The following is a 17,490-nucleotide window of genomic DNA, read 5'->3' on the forward strand; positions in this document are numbered from 1 at the left end:
GATTTTGGAGTATTAACCATTTCATTTTTAAATTATTTGAGAATTCCGCAAAATGTTAAAGTAATCCAAGACACAAAATTCATCTTTGGCTTTGAAGCACCAATAAAAGACTTCCCCAGAGGAACAGTCACAATGAGTGTTGTAAATGGTGAGGGATCCCAACGTCTCTGCCATGGATAACAGTTCTCTATCACAACCCCACTACAGTCCAGATCTCACAATACAAAGGCATGATTCAGGCCCAATTAGCCTCCAACCTATTGCGCTCAGTATTCATTATGACCAAATCTAGTGCATCAAAGAATACAGATGGCCTAGGGATTGGTCATAAGAAGAAGCAACCTGTGCTGGCTCTTTGTAAAGAGATTTAGGTGAATACTGCCACCTATTGATAGGTGAAATTTATGCTACAAATTCCTACTCTGACCTGATGTGCTAATGCTTATCAGAGCAGATCGCATTTCTCAGTTGGCCAAAACATTTTATCAGCCCTAAGTTCATAATTATTTATGTGTTTTTGATGAAAAATAATTATGCTAGGTTAATGTAAAACAACTAACAAAATGTATTATATTTCTTATTATATTACCATACATATTATGTATTATTTCTTATTTCTTGGCAAAGGAATGAAGTGGAAATACCACAAGCTTTGCAGAGACCTGGGTTTGAGTCTCAGCTCAGTCCCTAAATGCACATAAACAAGCTGATTAATCTCTCTTAGCCTTAGTTTCCTCATCAATAAAAAGTGGATAATCCTACTTTGTAGGGTGTGAGAATTCAGTGATACCATTGTACGCCACATAGAAGGTGTTTGATAAATGGCAGCATTTATTATTATTTTTCCACTGAGCTATTATTAAAAGTAACTGTTTTGATGCCATTATTGGTAATATGACAAACCACATCATGTATCGGACTCTGGTGAACTCTTCCGCATGGTTCAATTATCCTGTGGCAATGCTACTTGTCTAGTATAGTATCTTTGACATCCAAAATTAAGACAGTGTGAACATAAATATTAGAACCTGAAGTGTGCCAATTGAGAAAATGAGGATAAATGGGCTTCATTACCAAATGTCTCCTGACTGCCCTAGAGGATATATGGGGCCAAGCAGATAAAGAATTATGATAAAATGTTGGAGCTGCGTATAAATGGGGCTTTGTGACCTGCTGGATAAGGTTGAGACTTAGAGCCAGACCCAGGAGGCTCACATTCCTTCCTCGGCATGGTGTGGGGGATCTTGGGCTCATACAGACAATAGGGGATTCATAGCTTGAGAATTCTAATGATGACTGAAAGGAGGGTGGCAGCCAGGACAAGAAGGCTTTTCAGAAGCATGGACTCTGATTATCACGTCGGTGCTACAGCCCGGTGAGAGGCTGCTGAGGACGGATGAAGCCGTTCTTGGAAAGCTTTCAGTGAAGTGTTTGTAGCCTCCTTTAAGAGAATCCCGTTTCTCAAAAATGTGACACTGGAAAATCCCACATGATTAGTTCAGATGAATACCCTTGTCACTGGACTGCACTACGAAGAATATGGGCCATCTCTTTTTGAAGAGTCTTTTTGAATGTAGTATGTCTCATCTCCAAGACTTAGAGAAAAATTCCAGAAGAGGTTTTCTCAGGAAATTTTGGGACCGTTGCTTTTAGTCTGAAAAGTCAATTGGTGCTTAAAACAAAGTAACCAAGAACTAGCATGCCCGTCAACAGTCTGCACATTTTCTTTAAAAAAAAAAAAAAAAAAAAAATTCTGCTTTGGATTGAATGGCCAATGCACTCCCCCACCTCTTTTCTTTTTTCTTTGGGGATTAGAAATTGAGGGGGAGGAGGAGGAAGAGTTTCGCATTCATTACTAACAACTTCGCACATAATAAGCATATTCAGATACACCCTGGGGTGTTAGTTTTCTTTTCCTATTTTTTGCCTCCCTTTTAGCAGCTTTTGGTAAGTAGCACATTTTATTTAAAAAAAAAAAAAAATTGGAGCCATTATTGAGCAGCCGCGCCCTAAGGAAGGTCAAGAGATTAGGGAACGGAAGTAGGCTGGCCAGGCTCTTTGCTGACCACAGTAAGGGAATGCTACTTTCTTATAATTTAATTTTGAGATCCTGATGAAAAGGAACTCCCTAAGGAAAAAAAAAAAATCTTTGCTGAAAAAAAAAGTGAAAAGTTATTAGAAAATAGCCATCAAAAAGTGATCAATTTAAATTTACGTCTAACAAACAAACCACATGGAACTAACCACAAGACAGACATGCATTTGCAGTGATATATGGACGTTCTCAAAATATGGTCAGGATTTTTGCAGGGGAGAGTGGACATTACTGGCTCCTGATATTGGTGGGCTTTGGCCTAATTTCGCAAGTGTTCTGAAATTCTAAATATCATATGTTGCAAATCAGAGGAGAGTATACTAAAAGAAACCTTTGAATTTAGCTGGTCCAGCTCTCTCATTTCACAAGCAAGAATAATGAACCCTAATGACAAAAAGTACAAGATCACACAGCTACTGAGAGGCAGCTCGAGGACTCAAGTTCCAACTCCCCATTCTCAGACCCAGGTTCTTTCCAATGAGCTAACCAACTCCAGTGGGAAACCACAAACTCTCACATTTAATGGAAACCCTGTACCCGTGATCCCTAGAAATGGCACTGAATGTTGCTGGAGGCAGTTCATCTGTCACGACCTGGGCTCAAATCTTTACCTGGTACTAAATGGGCTCTTCAAAGCATTCTGTGAATGTTTAGGCACATTCACATGAGTCCAAGGACTCAACTCCTGTTCTTTTCTCTGTCTTAAAAAAAAATACACAGATCACAACCTGCATGCCCAAATTATCTCTAGGTGTGTGTACCGGAATAAATTAATGTCATCATCATCTGCTATCGTGTAGGCTAAACCTTTAAAAGTCACCTTCAATTTGTCTCATCCTCCCCTACCCCACCCATACTGTTGACAAATCCTTTAAGTTCTCGCTCCAGAGATAGAACTTTCATCTTCTAATTTACATCTTCACAGGCCCTCACACCATCAGTGTCTTCCTGCTTCTGGGTTCTCACCACTATCCACAATGGCTAGGCCAGATGGATTCTAATCAGCTGTTCTGGCATTCTCCTGCTCAGATCACTGTCACCTATGGCAAAACCCTTTAACATAGCGTTCAAGCGCTCTCCAATTTAGCTCCTGCTTACTTTTTGAGACAAGTTCCATCAACATTTCCCGGAACTGTTCACTCCAGTCTGCTAGACTACTTGTCATTCCCTAATAGCCTGGGAACTCTATGCCTTGACTCCGAACCTATTTCTTCTTTTCAACCGGTAGAGAGATCCTCAGACCTCCAGTCCCAGTTCAAAGGCCACCTTCTCTGCTTTTCTATGGATTACAGAAAGAAGTAATAATTCTATGTTCCCTTAGCACGTTGCTCATAGTTTTTTATGGCACTTATTTAATTCTGCCTTGTATTGTAATCGGTTGCATATCTGTTGCTAAATATATCTCTTTTATCTTTGTAAAGGTGCCCCGTTCATCTTTGAATGGGAGCAATGCTCCCTCCCAACCACATTGCTTCACTTAATACACTGCATATAACAAATTAATTTCTTTCTTGACTTTTATTGAGCACTTGCTAATCCAGGATGTGTAGTGGCTGAAGGAGAAAAATGCAAAATAAAACACAGTCCCTGTCTTTAAAGGAGCCTTTAACCGAATCTGTGAGACGCATTCACAAATACCCTAAGCACGTTAAATAACTGTGGGGGTGGAATTGGGTGGAGGGGAAGTTCTGAGTGTGGAACAAACATTCTCAGTGTTCCAGATGAGAACATTGGTATTATGACACGGAGGGTGGAGTAATGGGGGAGGAGTAGAAGGAAAGAAAGGGCAAAGCTGCCTTTAGATCCCATCTCGTGCTGTAGTCATTACTAGAGTCTTCTCTAGGTCTGGCTAATCTCACTCATTCTTCCCCCAGAACCAGAGAAATCTTCCTAAAACAAGACTCTGATCATTTAACTCCCTGTTCAAGTGTTTGATGTTCAATGAATCAAGCATCAGATAATTGCAGGCTTATGCCAAGAGTTACAGAGTACCAGTTTGCAGAGATGAGAGGAACTCCGGGAAACAGCTAGAGGACAAAAAGGAAAAACATGCTGTAAAATTGCTAAAAAGTGGGAGACAAAATAAAAGTGTGCTCAATATGGGTTGAGATTAATCCAGAAGGATTAATTGGAGGAGGCAAGACTTCAGTGGATAGTCATCTGGCAGGAAAGTTTAGACACACCAAGAGAACTTTAAGATTCCTTTCAATTCTGAGACCCCTTTCCCCATTATTCCTTCAGGTGATTTATGCATTCATTCAATAAATACACACTAAGCACTTCAACAAAACATCAAATACTTATTGAACGCCTTCTATGTCCAGGAACTCTGTTAGACCCTGGAAATACAGCAGAAAATAAGAGACTTTGCACTTAAACTCTTACAATATCATGGGGATGACTGATGCTAAACTATGAAGTGCAATAAAATATGATGGATATAATGATGGCAGAGTATAAGGTGTTGTGCTTTCAGACCACAGAACAAGGACCCTAACAGACTAGGGGCAAGAAAAATATCTCTGAGAGTTTATGTTTAAGCAAAGATTCCAAGGCTGTACAGGAGTTAGCCAGACATAGGGAACTGAGCATCCAGGCAGAAGAATACCCATCATATGTGACGATCTGGTATTCAGAAAGAATATAGCATGTCCAAGGAACTAACAGGTATTCAAAAAAACTACAGCATGGACTGCAAATAGAAATGTGGTGAGAAATTAGGCTAGAATGATACGAAGAGCCAGAATATGAAGAATTTTGCTAGGGTATGTCAAGGAGTTTATACTTCATCAGTAGGCTCTAAGTAACATTAAAGTATGTAGCACAATGAGCCTAACCTACAAATACTACATGTCTATTGAAGAGTAGATTAACGAATACATGAATGAATGAATGAATGTTCTTTGCAATAAACATAGGCTTTTTGACTTGACTTGAGTATTTGCTCTAGAAAGTGTTGCTACTACACCAGAGTCACTGTTCCCTCAGGTCTGCATAGCACATGTAACTCATGACCCCGGTGAGGCAACCCTCTAACCTTAATAGAGTTACTAAGTCACCTAGCTTACCATAGCAGATGTAATTCAAGTAAATCTGCACTAAAGCCAAAGTTTTTCTAGGTGAAAGGGTAAAGTTTTAGCTGGCAATCATTTTGGCCTAAGCTGTGCAAGAGAAGCCAGGCTCTTTCTTAATCCTTGACGAAAAACATAGCCCTCTAAACCTCAAGGGCATGAATATTCCTTAATTAGATTATTCATAGCAGTGCTTCCATGGACAAATAAATCCAAGGATAGAAAGGGATAGTAAATGTTCAAGAGCGAGATTTCACCTTTTTAATAAGAAAAGAAAAAGTAAGACAATTGTTAAAAGCTAAACTGAGCTCTTTCTTCGGCCACCCGGGCTTTATGAGTCACTGAGCCTTGCCTCAGATCTGAGCTCCAGAACAGCCACCTGTTGAGGGTGAGCGAGCTATCGGGGGAAATAATGTCTCTAGAAAGGGGGAGAGTTTCAGGAAGACAAGAGGTCATTTCCAGGATCCTAAGCACTTTTACCTCTCCACCCACTTGTTTATGATCAAGAGACTTCCTTCTGATTTGCTACAGTTTCATTCAAAATTTGAGAGTTTATTTGGCTCCCGGCATAAATGATAGACTAGACAGTGCCTAGCAGAAGAGTCCGAAATTACTTATGAAGTCATTACAGCAGCTCTATATTCATTTGGCAGAGAACGAATCAGAACAGAGCTTTACAAAGATTCTTAAGGCTGTTGCTAGGGCCCTGTGTGGTTGGTGTATGGGGGTATGTGTGTGTGTGTGTGGGGGTGTGTGGGGGTGTGTGTGCGTACATGTGCAGTATTCATATGTGCTATCAATCAGCGAGTCCCACCCCCCAACATAATAAGCAGCCTGTGAAGGTAATTTTCCATTTTATTTCAGTGACAATCATTAAAAATGCCTATGTATACAGCTTTCTAGGAAATCTATTTGTGTCTTTCATTAGCCATGTAAAACACAATGCTGTGAAAGGAGCCAGGCATACTCATATGTGGCTGGCATAGAAGCAGCACTGGAATCTTTTTCCTGAGACTGAGCCTCTTGCTGTCCTAAGTCCCACGTCTGCTGACTACTTTCTCAGAACCTGCTCAGACAAAAACCCAAGCACAATTTCAGCAACCCTGACTGGATTTAGAGCTTTCTTAAGATGCCCCCTAGCTCCTGCTGGGAACTGGTAAGGAATTGCGCAGGTGCCCTGTGGTGAAGGGATGTGACTGCCACCTGTGTGCTTCTGGTCCCAGACGGCTGTAGAAACAAGGGGATGTCTGGCCCCAGAAGAGCTGTAGATCATTTGCAGTCACAGATTGCTGGATGGGCTCTTGGATGCCAGACAATATTTCTTTCCCTGCCGTTGATGTAGTGACCCACTGCCCCTCTGCTCACCCCTGAGTGACAGTCGGTTCGGATTCAGTCTTGTTTTCCATGAAGCTAGTAGTCTCTGCAAGCCGTTTCGAATGGTCTTCCCGGATACGATAGGCTAATCACAGGCTGAAGTCATGGTATTCTTTTACTACATGAATACAGGCGGCAGAAATCAAGCCTTCCCTGGGCTGCAGTCTAGAGAATACACCTAACCTCTGAGCCAAGCTGTTTACCTCTCCCTTTCTCTCCCTATGCATCATTTGCTCTTTTATTTTGCATTAAGAGTAGCTTAGTGATCATGGACTTCAGCTCTTGCCTGTAGTGATCCTGTTCGCATTTTATTCTTTACACAGAATAGGAAGGAGATTCGCTTGCTTCGCACAGAGGCTGAGCCACAGGAGAAAGCAAAGCCAATGTGATTTATTGAATGAAAGCACTGGACAATTACCAACAACTTGTTCCTCTGCTGCCTCAAACAGCATAAACTGGTAAGTCAGATTTATTGTTTTCTTTCTTCATGTGAATATGGAGCTTTCTTAGTCACTGATTATTTTTTAAATGTGTATATGTTGCCGTGGTTTAAATAATGCTTAAAAATCTGCATATTCCAAAGTTAGCTGCAGGTGGTCCATGAAGAAGACACACAAGCATATACACACAGTGGTCTGCAATTGCACATTGAGAGACAGGATGGGGGCAGGGAAGCCCCGTTTCTGATAATTGGGCATTTTGTTTGCAGTAAGTTTAATCACATTAAGTGCTTGCATAACTGATTAGCATTAGCTACAAAAAACAAATTACCGTTTTGTTATATAAAATCATTTTCCAGTTAGGCTCCTGAGTACCTAATAAAATACCTGTTGGATCAGGTAAAGATGGGTCCTATCGTGCTAATCCTGAATATAAATCCAGACATATTACTGTCTTCAATCCAGTTTGCAGACTGGGGAAGCAGAGTGGAATGCCAGCACTGTGTTCATCCTGGGTGAGCGTGCCCTTAAATAATGTTATGGCTGTGATACTAAGGATACCTGCCAAGGGAATCAATGGGCATATATTTAAATCCTTGCTTGATCCACCACTGCTTTTGCATCTATGTTAAGTCTTTTCTTTATTTCATAAAGATATATGGTTGGTGAGGTGCACTGGGTTCAAAGTGGGATGTTGTAAGTGTCCAGTTACTTGTGCTGACACTGGCCTGGTCACAGCCATAAGAAGCTCCATTGATAATCAAGGCCAAGTTTGCTTCTGTGCTGGGCTCCAAAAGTCTCCATACTCACTTGGTTTCTTCACTTCCTAAATAAGATGTAGGCCAACCTCAGCAGAGAGAGAAAGTGAATATAGAAAGATACTGCTTTTCTTACCATCCCCACCCCCACCAGTCTCCTTAGTCTTTTGTTTGCCTGGCTACCCCAAGGCTTTATGGCAGCATCAATCCATCTCTGGTGAACTCAGAGTCCATATAAATGTCATTTAGAGTTTAATGTCTTTGGTGCACTCTATCTGCAGTATATCACTGGCTGTTCGGACAAAGTTGTGGCCTTGGGTGCTGACAAAGATGAACAATGTTAGAACAGTGAGCAGCATGCTTCTCTAAATAAAAACCAAAGCTAGGAAATGGGAGAGTTGGGTGAAGTTTTGCCTGATAGAAAAGATCTCCAAGCTTCTCAATCACAAGAGCCAACCAAGGTCATTCTTCCAGGTGATTTGGCTATTTCACAAATGATGGCATTCTAATAGCAAGGAGACAGAATGGTCTACTGATTACAGTGAGATGTCAGGCTAGTCACATATTTGTGCTGGTTCCCAGATTAAAGATGTGTCTTTTGGAAGTTTCCTCAGCCTCTCTGGATCTCTGTTCCTCCATTCCTTCTATTCATAATTGTTTCAGAGAAGACATGCTAAGCTCAATTAATGGATTCATGAGATACTGCTTTAGGTTATTTTGTTAAATGATGCATCTAGTATTCAAGATCATCGTTCATGTACTTTAATCCAGAGATCATTCATCAGAAACACACAGATGAAAGTTTATGTGAGGATGAGGGGATACAGGCCCCTTCCCTCATCTAAGGGATCCAGAACACTCTGAAGGAAGCATGATTACACTTAGGGAATTAGAAGGGGAGAAAAGAGCTAAGAAGTGATGTTCAAAAAATTCAAATTCAAATAAATAGGTCATGTAAATAAACAGGATTATAAAAAATATTGATTAGTGATAACTGATTTGCTATACGTATGATCCCAAGATCATAAAGATCATAAATGTTTTGAAACAAATATAGCAGTATGTTTTTCAGAGGGTAGTTCAGGTATGGGCATAATCCATATATAGAATTTATGGCAACCTTCAGTTGCTCAAATTGCCCCTGTACCCATGCATATGGAATTAGCAGCAGCAAATGTACTGAATTGAGGAGCTCCAGAAGGCTTATTTGCCTCCCCCCAAATTTGTCCCATCTCTTAGTATTAGGGTATCTGAAATTCTTTCATCAGAGACTCAGTTAAGTATTGATGTCTTTTATAAAATTCAAACATTCCTAGGGGAAATAGTAAAGCAAACCACTGATACTTTATGATGAATGAATGTAATCAATTTTTTCTACTTCAAAGGTAACCCAAAGGATACAGAATTAGTATTCTATTAATTATTCTGCTTTCTATTTACTTCATACCTGTCTCCGAAAACTTCACTCATAATTATTATTTCACTCTTGGTCAGAAAAATAAATGCCCCTTAGGGCAAGTTAGTTCCTTCTTTTATGGAATATCTGGATTAGACCATCTAGATTTCCTATAGGCTTTTGAGAGTCACACTGTGAAAGCCAAACTCACTGTCTTTTCCCTTTCTAAACTCACCTCTCTGCCTATGTTCCTTTAAAAAAAAAAAATAGAATTAGTGGACAGGTCATGCACCCAGTCAACAAATAAGGCTCACGGAATTAATCACTGGATTTCCTGGTCCCTCTAGCCCCTCCATCCAATCACTAACCAAATATAGTCCATTTTATTTCCTTCATCTTTTGAATCTGCCCAGCCCACTCCATCCCCATTGCCACAAGCTTCAGCTAAAGTCACCATCTCTCATGGGGTATTTTTCCAAGAGCTTCATATTTGATTGTCCCCTCCACTGTTCCTACATTCCTCCCCTTTTCAGCAATCCTCTAGCTGCTACCAGAGCAATTCTCTAAAAAGCAAATCTCAATTTTTACTTCAAAGTCTTCAGTGCTGCCCCATTAGGTGCAGGTTAAAGTCTATGATTCTTATCATGGCATGCGAGTCCCTTGGTGGTCTGGCCCTGCTACCTCTTCGGGCTTCTTTACAAAGGTCCTGGCATGGGTGATGAAATGTATCACTGTGAGTGTCAGAGGCCAGAAAAATGTCATGGGGACCCTCACTGGCACTGACTTACCAGTGACACCATGATATTTCACATCTCTATGTCCTAACCTGAACTACTATACCTAGAATGCCCCTTTTCCCCTTCCTGCTAGTTAATACCTCATTCATCATTCAAAATCCTCAGGTATCACCTTCTCTAACCCATTTTCCCACTACATTTTATCTGATGACCACCTCCTCTCACCCAGAAAGTTCATCACTCGCCCCTCTGTGCTACTTCTATGTCTTAGGTTTTTTGAGAGACGTGTTTAGAGGTTAAGATCTCAGATCTCGATTCATGCTGCCTAGGTTTGAATCCCAGATTTACTACCCTTTAGTAATGCCTCAATTTCTATCTGTGTAAAATGGAGATAATAATAGTTCTTCCTTCACATGGCTATTATGAAATTCAGTAAGTTGATACATGTAAAAGTTGCAGTGATACTGCAGCACACTGAATGTTTATGTTCCCGCCAAAGTCAGGTTGAAATCCTAACCCACAAGGTGGTGGTATTAGGAACTGAGGCCTTCAAGAGGAGATTAGGTCATAAGAACTCTGCCCTCATAATTGAAATTCGTGCCTATCCCCAGAGAGCTAACTAGTTCCTTCCACCATGTAAAGATATAGCAAGAGGATTATTATACAATACTTAACTGAATCTTTGATGAAAGAATTTAAGGTACCCTAATACTAAGAGATGGGATATGTTGGGGGCGGAGGAATAAGCCTTCTAGAGCTTCTCAAATCATAGTACGTTTACAGCTGCTAATTCGGCAATTTCAGCAACTGAAAGTTGCCATAAGTTCTATACAGCCAGAAAGTCAGCCCTCACCAGATACCATATCTACTGGATGCCTTGATCTTGGACTTACCAGCCTCCAGAACTGTGAGGAAAAAAATGTTTATTGTTTATAAGCCACTCAGTTTATGGTATTTGGTTATAGCCGCCTGAAGGGACTAAGACAGACATTATTCTAAATAGTGCCTGGCTCATAGAAAGTGTTATAGAAGTGCATTAGTCTATTCTCACATTGCTAATAAAGGAAATTTATAAAGGAAAGACTGGGTAATTTATAAAGTAAAGAGCTTTAATGAATTCACAGTTCCACATGGCCGTGGAGGACTCACAATCATGGTGGAAGGCAAAGGAGAAGCAAAGGCACATCTCACATGGTGACAGGCAAAAGCGCTTGTGCAGGGGAACTCCCATGTATAAAACCATCAGATCTCAGAGACTTATTCACTACCACGGGCACAGTATCGAGGAAACTACCCCATGATTCAATCATCTCCACCTGGCCCTGCCCTTGACATGTAGGGATTATTACAATTCAGGGTGAGATTTGGGTGGGGACACAGCCAAGCAATATCAAGAAGTATAAGCTGGTATTATTAGTCTATAATTTCACATGCCACACTATTTCATAGCTATGCATTTGCATAACTGACTTCCTTTCTAGCCTGTGAGCTCCTTGGGGGCAGGTAGGGTAACCAGCTCATTTCAATTTGCCTAGGACTTTCCCAGTTTTAGCACTGAAAGTACTGCATCCTGGAAACCCTCTCAGTCCTGAACAAACTAAGACAATCTGTTACCCTATGTGGGAGACTAACTTACTTTTAAATCCCCAGGGTCTATCACAGGATACATAGGTTACAAAGTAGATCATCCATAAGTAGTTGTTGAACTATAGAATCAATACTAACCATTTTTATATCTTCTTCTTCATAGACATATGCTTTCATACTTCAAAAATAGTGTTCCTCTTGCCATGCGGTTACAGCTGATCTTTCAAAACTTATCACTTACTATATATACATTAAAATGCAAAGGAACCAGAAAGGTGGCTTCCACTCTATGTCATCTTTGTAATAGGATTGGCCACCCTTTAGCACTCAGAAACACATCTGGTATGTTAACAGCCGATGGAAAATGGAAAGAGTCTAACTTTCTTTTCTGCCTAGTGACAGGCAGGTTGAAGCCTCAAGGTCCCGTAGTTCACATTGCAGCTACAAGAGCAATCTTATCCCGGTCAGAAATATCACTTTCACTGACTATATCTGTCTACCTAGCTGTCAAGCATGGTTAGAACTCCTATTTTTTTGTCACAGTACAAATAAGCTGAGAAAGTCCCGCAGCCAAGCTCCAGTGAAACATGAACTCTGGAGGTGCCAGGACTCATAACATGACAAGAAGCCTTGACTTCAGAATCAAGATCTAGGAAGACAAAGCTGACAGGCAGCCAGATTAAGGTCCCTTAGAAATAATAATAGCATAGTTGTTACAAGCATGGACTTTGGAGCCAGAGTTCAAATTCTACTCCTCCATTTACTGGCTGTAACATCTTGGACAAGTTACCTAACCTCTCTGGGCCTCAGTAAAATGAGAATATAGTAACTATTTCCTCAGAGACTTATTGTTCTATCTTATTTTAGCATGTAGAAACAAAACTTAAGGTAAAGCTAATTGCAAATATTCTCTTGGGTATTGGGAGATACAACCCCAGGGCATCAAGAGTGAAGAAAAAAGGGAAGTAAGTCAAGGAAGAAAGGAAAACAAAGGTGACTGTAACTGAAAGAGCAATCACTTCACAAGAAAACATATCTTGTTGTTCTTTTACATGTGATGGCTTCTAGGTAGCCCTCAGAACAGTCTACAGCAAGGAATAGGGAGGGAATTATCTACTGGCTACTGCCAGTCTTCTGTGTCTCACTGGTCTAATTTTCTCCATTTCCAGTGGTGTTACTCAGTCTCTCAGGGTAGCCGCAAGTGAAGCTGAGGCCTCCATGGGTCTTGTTGGGTCAGGGCTGCTGCAGCTACTGTCAAAACAAGCATAATGGAGGCCATGCCAAAATGCGCCCCCTACCTGAGACAGCTGGTAGGGTTAGGAGACAGGATGATGATGGCAGCTGAGGCTCTCTGCTTATGCAAGCGGCAAAGCCCAGGGAACAGGTGGCTGTGAAGCCAGCGTGAGGAGGCTCCACTCTGCACAGGCTACTCTTCTCATTTTGGACCTGCATTCTCCAGGCTACTGTATGATTTTTTCCTATATTTTCTTCTAAACATTTTATAGTATTAGCTTTTATATTTAAGTCTGTGACCTGTTTTAAGTTAACTTTTGTATATGATGTGAAATAGAGATTCAGGGTTTTAAAATTTTTCAATGTGAATATACCATTGTTCCAGTACAATTTGTTGAAAAGATTATCTTTTTCCCTATTGAATTACCTTGACACCTTTTTCAGGAATTAATTGATCATATATGTACAGTTTGTTTCTGAGCTCTCTATTCTGTTTCATTCACGTGTACTTCTATCTTTATGATATTGTCTTTATCTAAATGGCTATCCTTAATCCAATCCCATATGTCTTAATTACTGAGCTTTATAGGAAGTTTTGAAATCAGATAGTATAAATCTTCCAACTTTGTTTTTCTTTTTCAAAATTATTTTGGCTATTTTAGATCCTTTCCATTTCTATAAAAAGTTTGAAATCTGCTTGTCAATTTCTACTAAAATAAAAAGTCTGCTAAGATTTTGATTGAGAATGCATTGAATATATAGGTCAATTTGGAAGAACTGACACTTTAACAATACTTATTCTTCCAATCCATGAACAAAGTATATATCTCTATTTAGCTCTTCTTTAATTTCATTATTTAATATAATGTCATGTTCAGCATTAGGCTTTTCATAAGCAGATTTTTATAGATTTATTAGATTATTCTATGTAAACTTTCATGTCATTTGCAAATGAAGACTATCTCACTTCTTTCTTTCCAATATGTAGGTCTTTGACTTATTTTTCTTGCCCTACTTCACTGGCTAGGATGCCCAATACAATAGAAAAGGTAGGAGTGGACATTTTTGCCTTGTTTCTGATCTTAGAAAGAAGAGCTTAATCTTTACTCATCGAGTATGATGTAGATTTTAATAGATTATCTTAATCAGGTTGAAGAAGTTCCCTTACATTCCTGAAAGAGTATTTACCATGAATAAATGTATATTATTAAATCCAATTGCTTTTTATGAATCCATAGAGATGATCATATAGTTTTTCCTCAATATTCTCTCTTTTAATGTATTAGATTACATTGACATTAATGGATGGATAAATGTTATGTTCACCTTGCCTTCTTAGAATGAACCCTGCCTAGTCATGATGTATTATCCTTTTTAGAGTATACATTGCTGGATTTAATTTGCTAACATTTTGTTGAAATTTTTTGCCTCCGTGTTAATGATAGACATTGGTCCATATCTTTGTTTTCATGTCTTGCCTTTTTCACCATTATAGTATCAGGGCAGCGCTAACCTTGAAAATGAAGCCAAATTTTTGGAGGAGTTGTGTATCGAATTGGTATCATTACTTAAAGGTTTGGTAGGCTGTCACATTTAATATGACATTTATTAAAGATTTTAGGATAAATTATTATCACACAGAAAAATAAAATGCAAAACTAGAAATTAACATTCCCATAAAAGGTGGTTCCTAGCTTATTATCTCCTAAAGCCTGGTCCTGTAGCCCTGTTGTAGAGAACAGACCGTCTTTGACCAACCGTGTGTTTCCCTCTCTTTGAAACTCAGGTCTCCTAAGTCTTTATTGAGGAAGAAAATGATACATCTTCTTGCTTAAAGCAACCCTCCTAAATCTTTATTAAGAAAGAAAATGATTCATCTTCTTGCTTAAAACAACCCCCCTAAATCTTTATTAAGGAAGAAAATGATACATCTTCTTGATTAAAGCAAACCCCATGGGTTTTAATTTTTTATTTAATATTAAATATTAAAGTAACATCTGACAATTGAACAACTGAATAAATGAATAGTGGCATATCCATACAATGGAATACTACTCAGCAATAAAAATTGAAGGACTATTGAGACACAGAGTATAGATGAATCTCAGAATGATTAAGCTGAGTTAAAGCAGCTGGGTTTTAAAAGTGTGCATACTTATTCCGTTTATAAATTCAAGAAAATGAAAACTGATCTATAGTATCAGAAAGAATGTAGATACTTCCCTAGAAACTGTTGGTGAAGTGAAGGGATTTTAGTCAGGAGAGGGAGGAAAAGATTACAAAAAGACACAAAGAAACTTTTGAGGATAATGTGTATGTTCATTATCTTGATAGTGACAATGGTTTCATGAGTGAACATTTATGTCAGAGCTAGTCAAATTGTACTTTTTAAAACATGCCGTTTATTTTATGTTAAGTATACCTCAAAAGACCTGTTATAGGTTAATAATATTTATTGAACACCTATTTTTTCAAGCACTCTGCTAAACAATTTTTTATATATTTGCTCATTTAAACCTCTGATATCACCTTTTGTACAATACATGACTATTGCTATTAACATGAGGAATAATGTTAACTATGAGGAAACTGAGCTTCAGGGAAGCTAAATAAGTTGCTCAAGGTCATATAGTTAATAAGTTAAAATAAGTTAAAGAGCCAAAACATAAAGTTCGGTCAGCCTTATATCAGAGCCATACTTTCAATTCTGTGCTTAAAACCACCATAAAGAATGGAATAAAATGTAATGATAGACTTCAACCTGTGGGTTTTCCAGTGAAATGGCTAATAAGGAATGTTCTCTTAAGTGTGATATCCCAGCTTTAACATGACAGATATAGGTTCCTTGTCCAGTCTTTTAAAGGACTCTGTACTGATTTTACCAGTCAAATATTTATTAACACTTGAATATTTTTTTCAGTTCAGTTTAAAGTTGCAAAGAGTACTCCTTCTATCCATTTCAAGACACTCTTATGGATGCTATAGGGATTACACAATGTATTATTCAGGATCCCAGAAAGAATCATATAGTGAATTCAAAAAGAACAACAGAGGGGAGGTTACCAATAAGAACACTTACAAAAGAATGGGCAGGTTAGTGAAAACCAGTAAAGAATGGTAAAGCCTGAAGGGACAAAAGGAGGAAGCAATTTCTGTAATGCAGAGAAAATAAGTTATATTGAAAGGGATACCCCATAGATAAAGAGGGGTAAATACCACTACCTCACTCTCCAATTTCCAGTCAGTGCCTCCCATTGGGTGAGCAATATCAAGTCTTCTAATCCATGAACAAGGAATGTCTTTCCACATGTTTGTTATTTTCCTTAATGTGTTTAAATGATATTTTATAGTTTTTTGAAAATTAATTTCGTACTTATTTTGTTGAATTTATTTCTAAGTATCAGATCAGATAGCTGTAGGTGCACAGTCTTATTTCTGGGTTTGCTATTCTTTTCCATTGGTCTATGTGTCTGTTCTTATACCAGTACCATGCTGTTTTGGTTACTACTGTGTTTAAGTTCCTTGTAGATTCTGGCTATTAGACCTTTGTCAGATGCATAGATGGCAAAAAAAATTCTTACTGTGGCCCAGTAGTGTACTGCCTCCAACTTTGTTCTTTTTGCTTAGGATTGCCTTGGCTATTTAGGCTCCTTTTTTGGTTCCATATGAATTTTAAAATAGTATTCCCTAGTTCTGTGAAGAATGTCAATGGTAGTTTAATAGGAATAGCATTAAATCTATAAATTGCTTTGGGAAGTATGGCCATTTTCACAATATTGATTGTTCCTATCCATGAGCACGGAATATTTTTCTATTTGTTTCTGTCATCTCTGATCTCTTTAAGCAGTGGTTTGTAGTTCTCCTTGTAGAGATCTTTCGCCTCCCTAGTTGGCAGAATTCCCAGGTATTTTATTCTTTTTGTGGCATTTGTGAATTGGAGTAGATTCCTGTTTGGGCTGTTGGCTTGACTGTTGTTGGCATATAGGAATACTAGTAGTTTTGGTGCACTGATTTTGTATCTTGAGACTTTGCTAAAGTTGTTTATCAGTTTAAGAAGATTTTGGGCTAAGACTGTGGGATTTTCTAGATATAAGATCATATCGTCTGCCAACAGGGATAGCTTGACTTCCTCTCTTGCTATTTGAATGCCCTTTCTTTCTTTCTCTTGCCTGATTGCCCTGGCCAGAACTTCCAGTGCTATGTTGAATAGGAGTAGTGAGAGAGGGCATCCTTGGCTTATGCCAGTTTTCAAGAGGAGTGCTTCCAGCTTTTGCTCATTAGTACGATGTTGGCTGTGGGTCTCATACATGGCTCTTATTATTTTGAGGCATGTTCCTTCAATACCTAGTTTATTGAGAGTCGTTAACATGAAGAGATGTTGAATTTTTTCAAAAGCCTTTTTTACATCTATTGAGATAATCATGTGTTCTTTTTCTTTAGTCATGTTTATGTGATAAATCACATTTATTGATTTGCATATGTTGAACCAACTTTGCATCCCAGGGTTGAAGCCTAGTTCATCAGGTGGATAAGCTTTTTGATGTGCTGCTGGATTCAGTTTGCCGGTATTTTGTAGAGGATTTTTGCATCGATGTTCATCAAGGACATTGGCCTAAAGTTTTCTTTTTTATTGTATCTCTGCCAAATTTTGGTATCAGGATGATGCTGGCCTCATAAAATCAGTTAGGGAAAACTCTCTTCTTTGCAATTTTTTGGAATAGTTTCAGTAGGAATGATACCAGCTCTTCTTTGTACATCTGGTGGAATTCAGCTGTGACTCCATCTGGTCCTGGGGTTTT

At 38.9% G+C, this 17,490-nt stretch overlaps 1 protein-coding gene across 2 annotated transcripts in view; it reads left to right on the forward strand.

Moving 5' to 3' along the window:
* Window positions 1-17,490, forward strand: part of ANKFN1 (ankyrin repeat and fibronectin type III domain containing 1) — a 380,611-nt gene that overhangs the window by 185,952 nt on the left and 177,169 nt on the right. For both annotated transcript variants that reach the window (XM_032280102.1, XM_032280101.1), the window contains exon 3: window positions 6,864-6,998. Coding sequence is in view for 1 of the 2 variants with exons in the window: in XM_032280101.1 (XP_032135992.1) it covers window positions 6,864-6,998 (135 nt within the window). In the remaining variant the exon portion in view is untranslated. The remainder of the gene's footprint in view (window positions 1-6,863; window positions 6,999-17,490) is intronic.

This window comes from Sapajus apella, unplaced genomic scaffold, assembly GCF_009761245.1.
Source record: "Sapajus apella isolate SASKATOON/1434 unplaced genomic scaffold, GSC_monkey_1.0 scaffold12, whole genome shotgun sequence".
Lineage (NCBI taxonomy): Eukaryota > Metazoa > Chordata > Mammalia > Primates > Cebidae > Sapajus > Sapajus apella.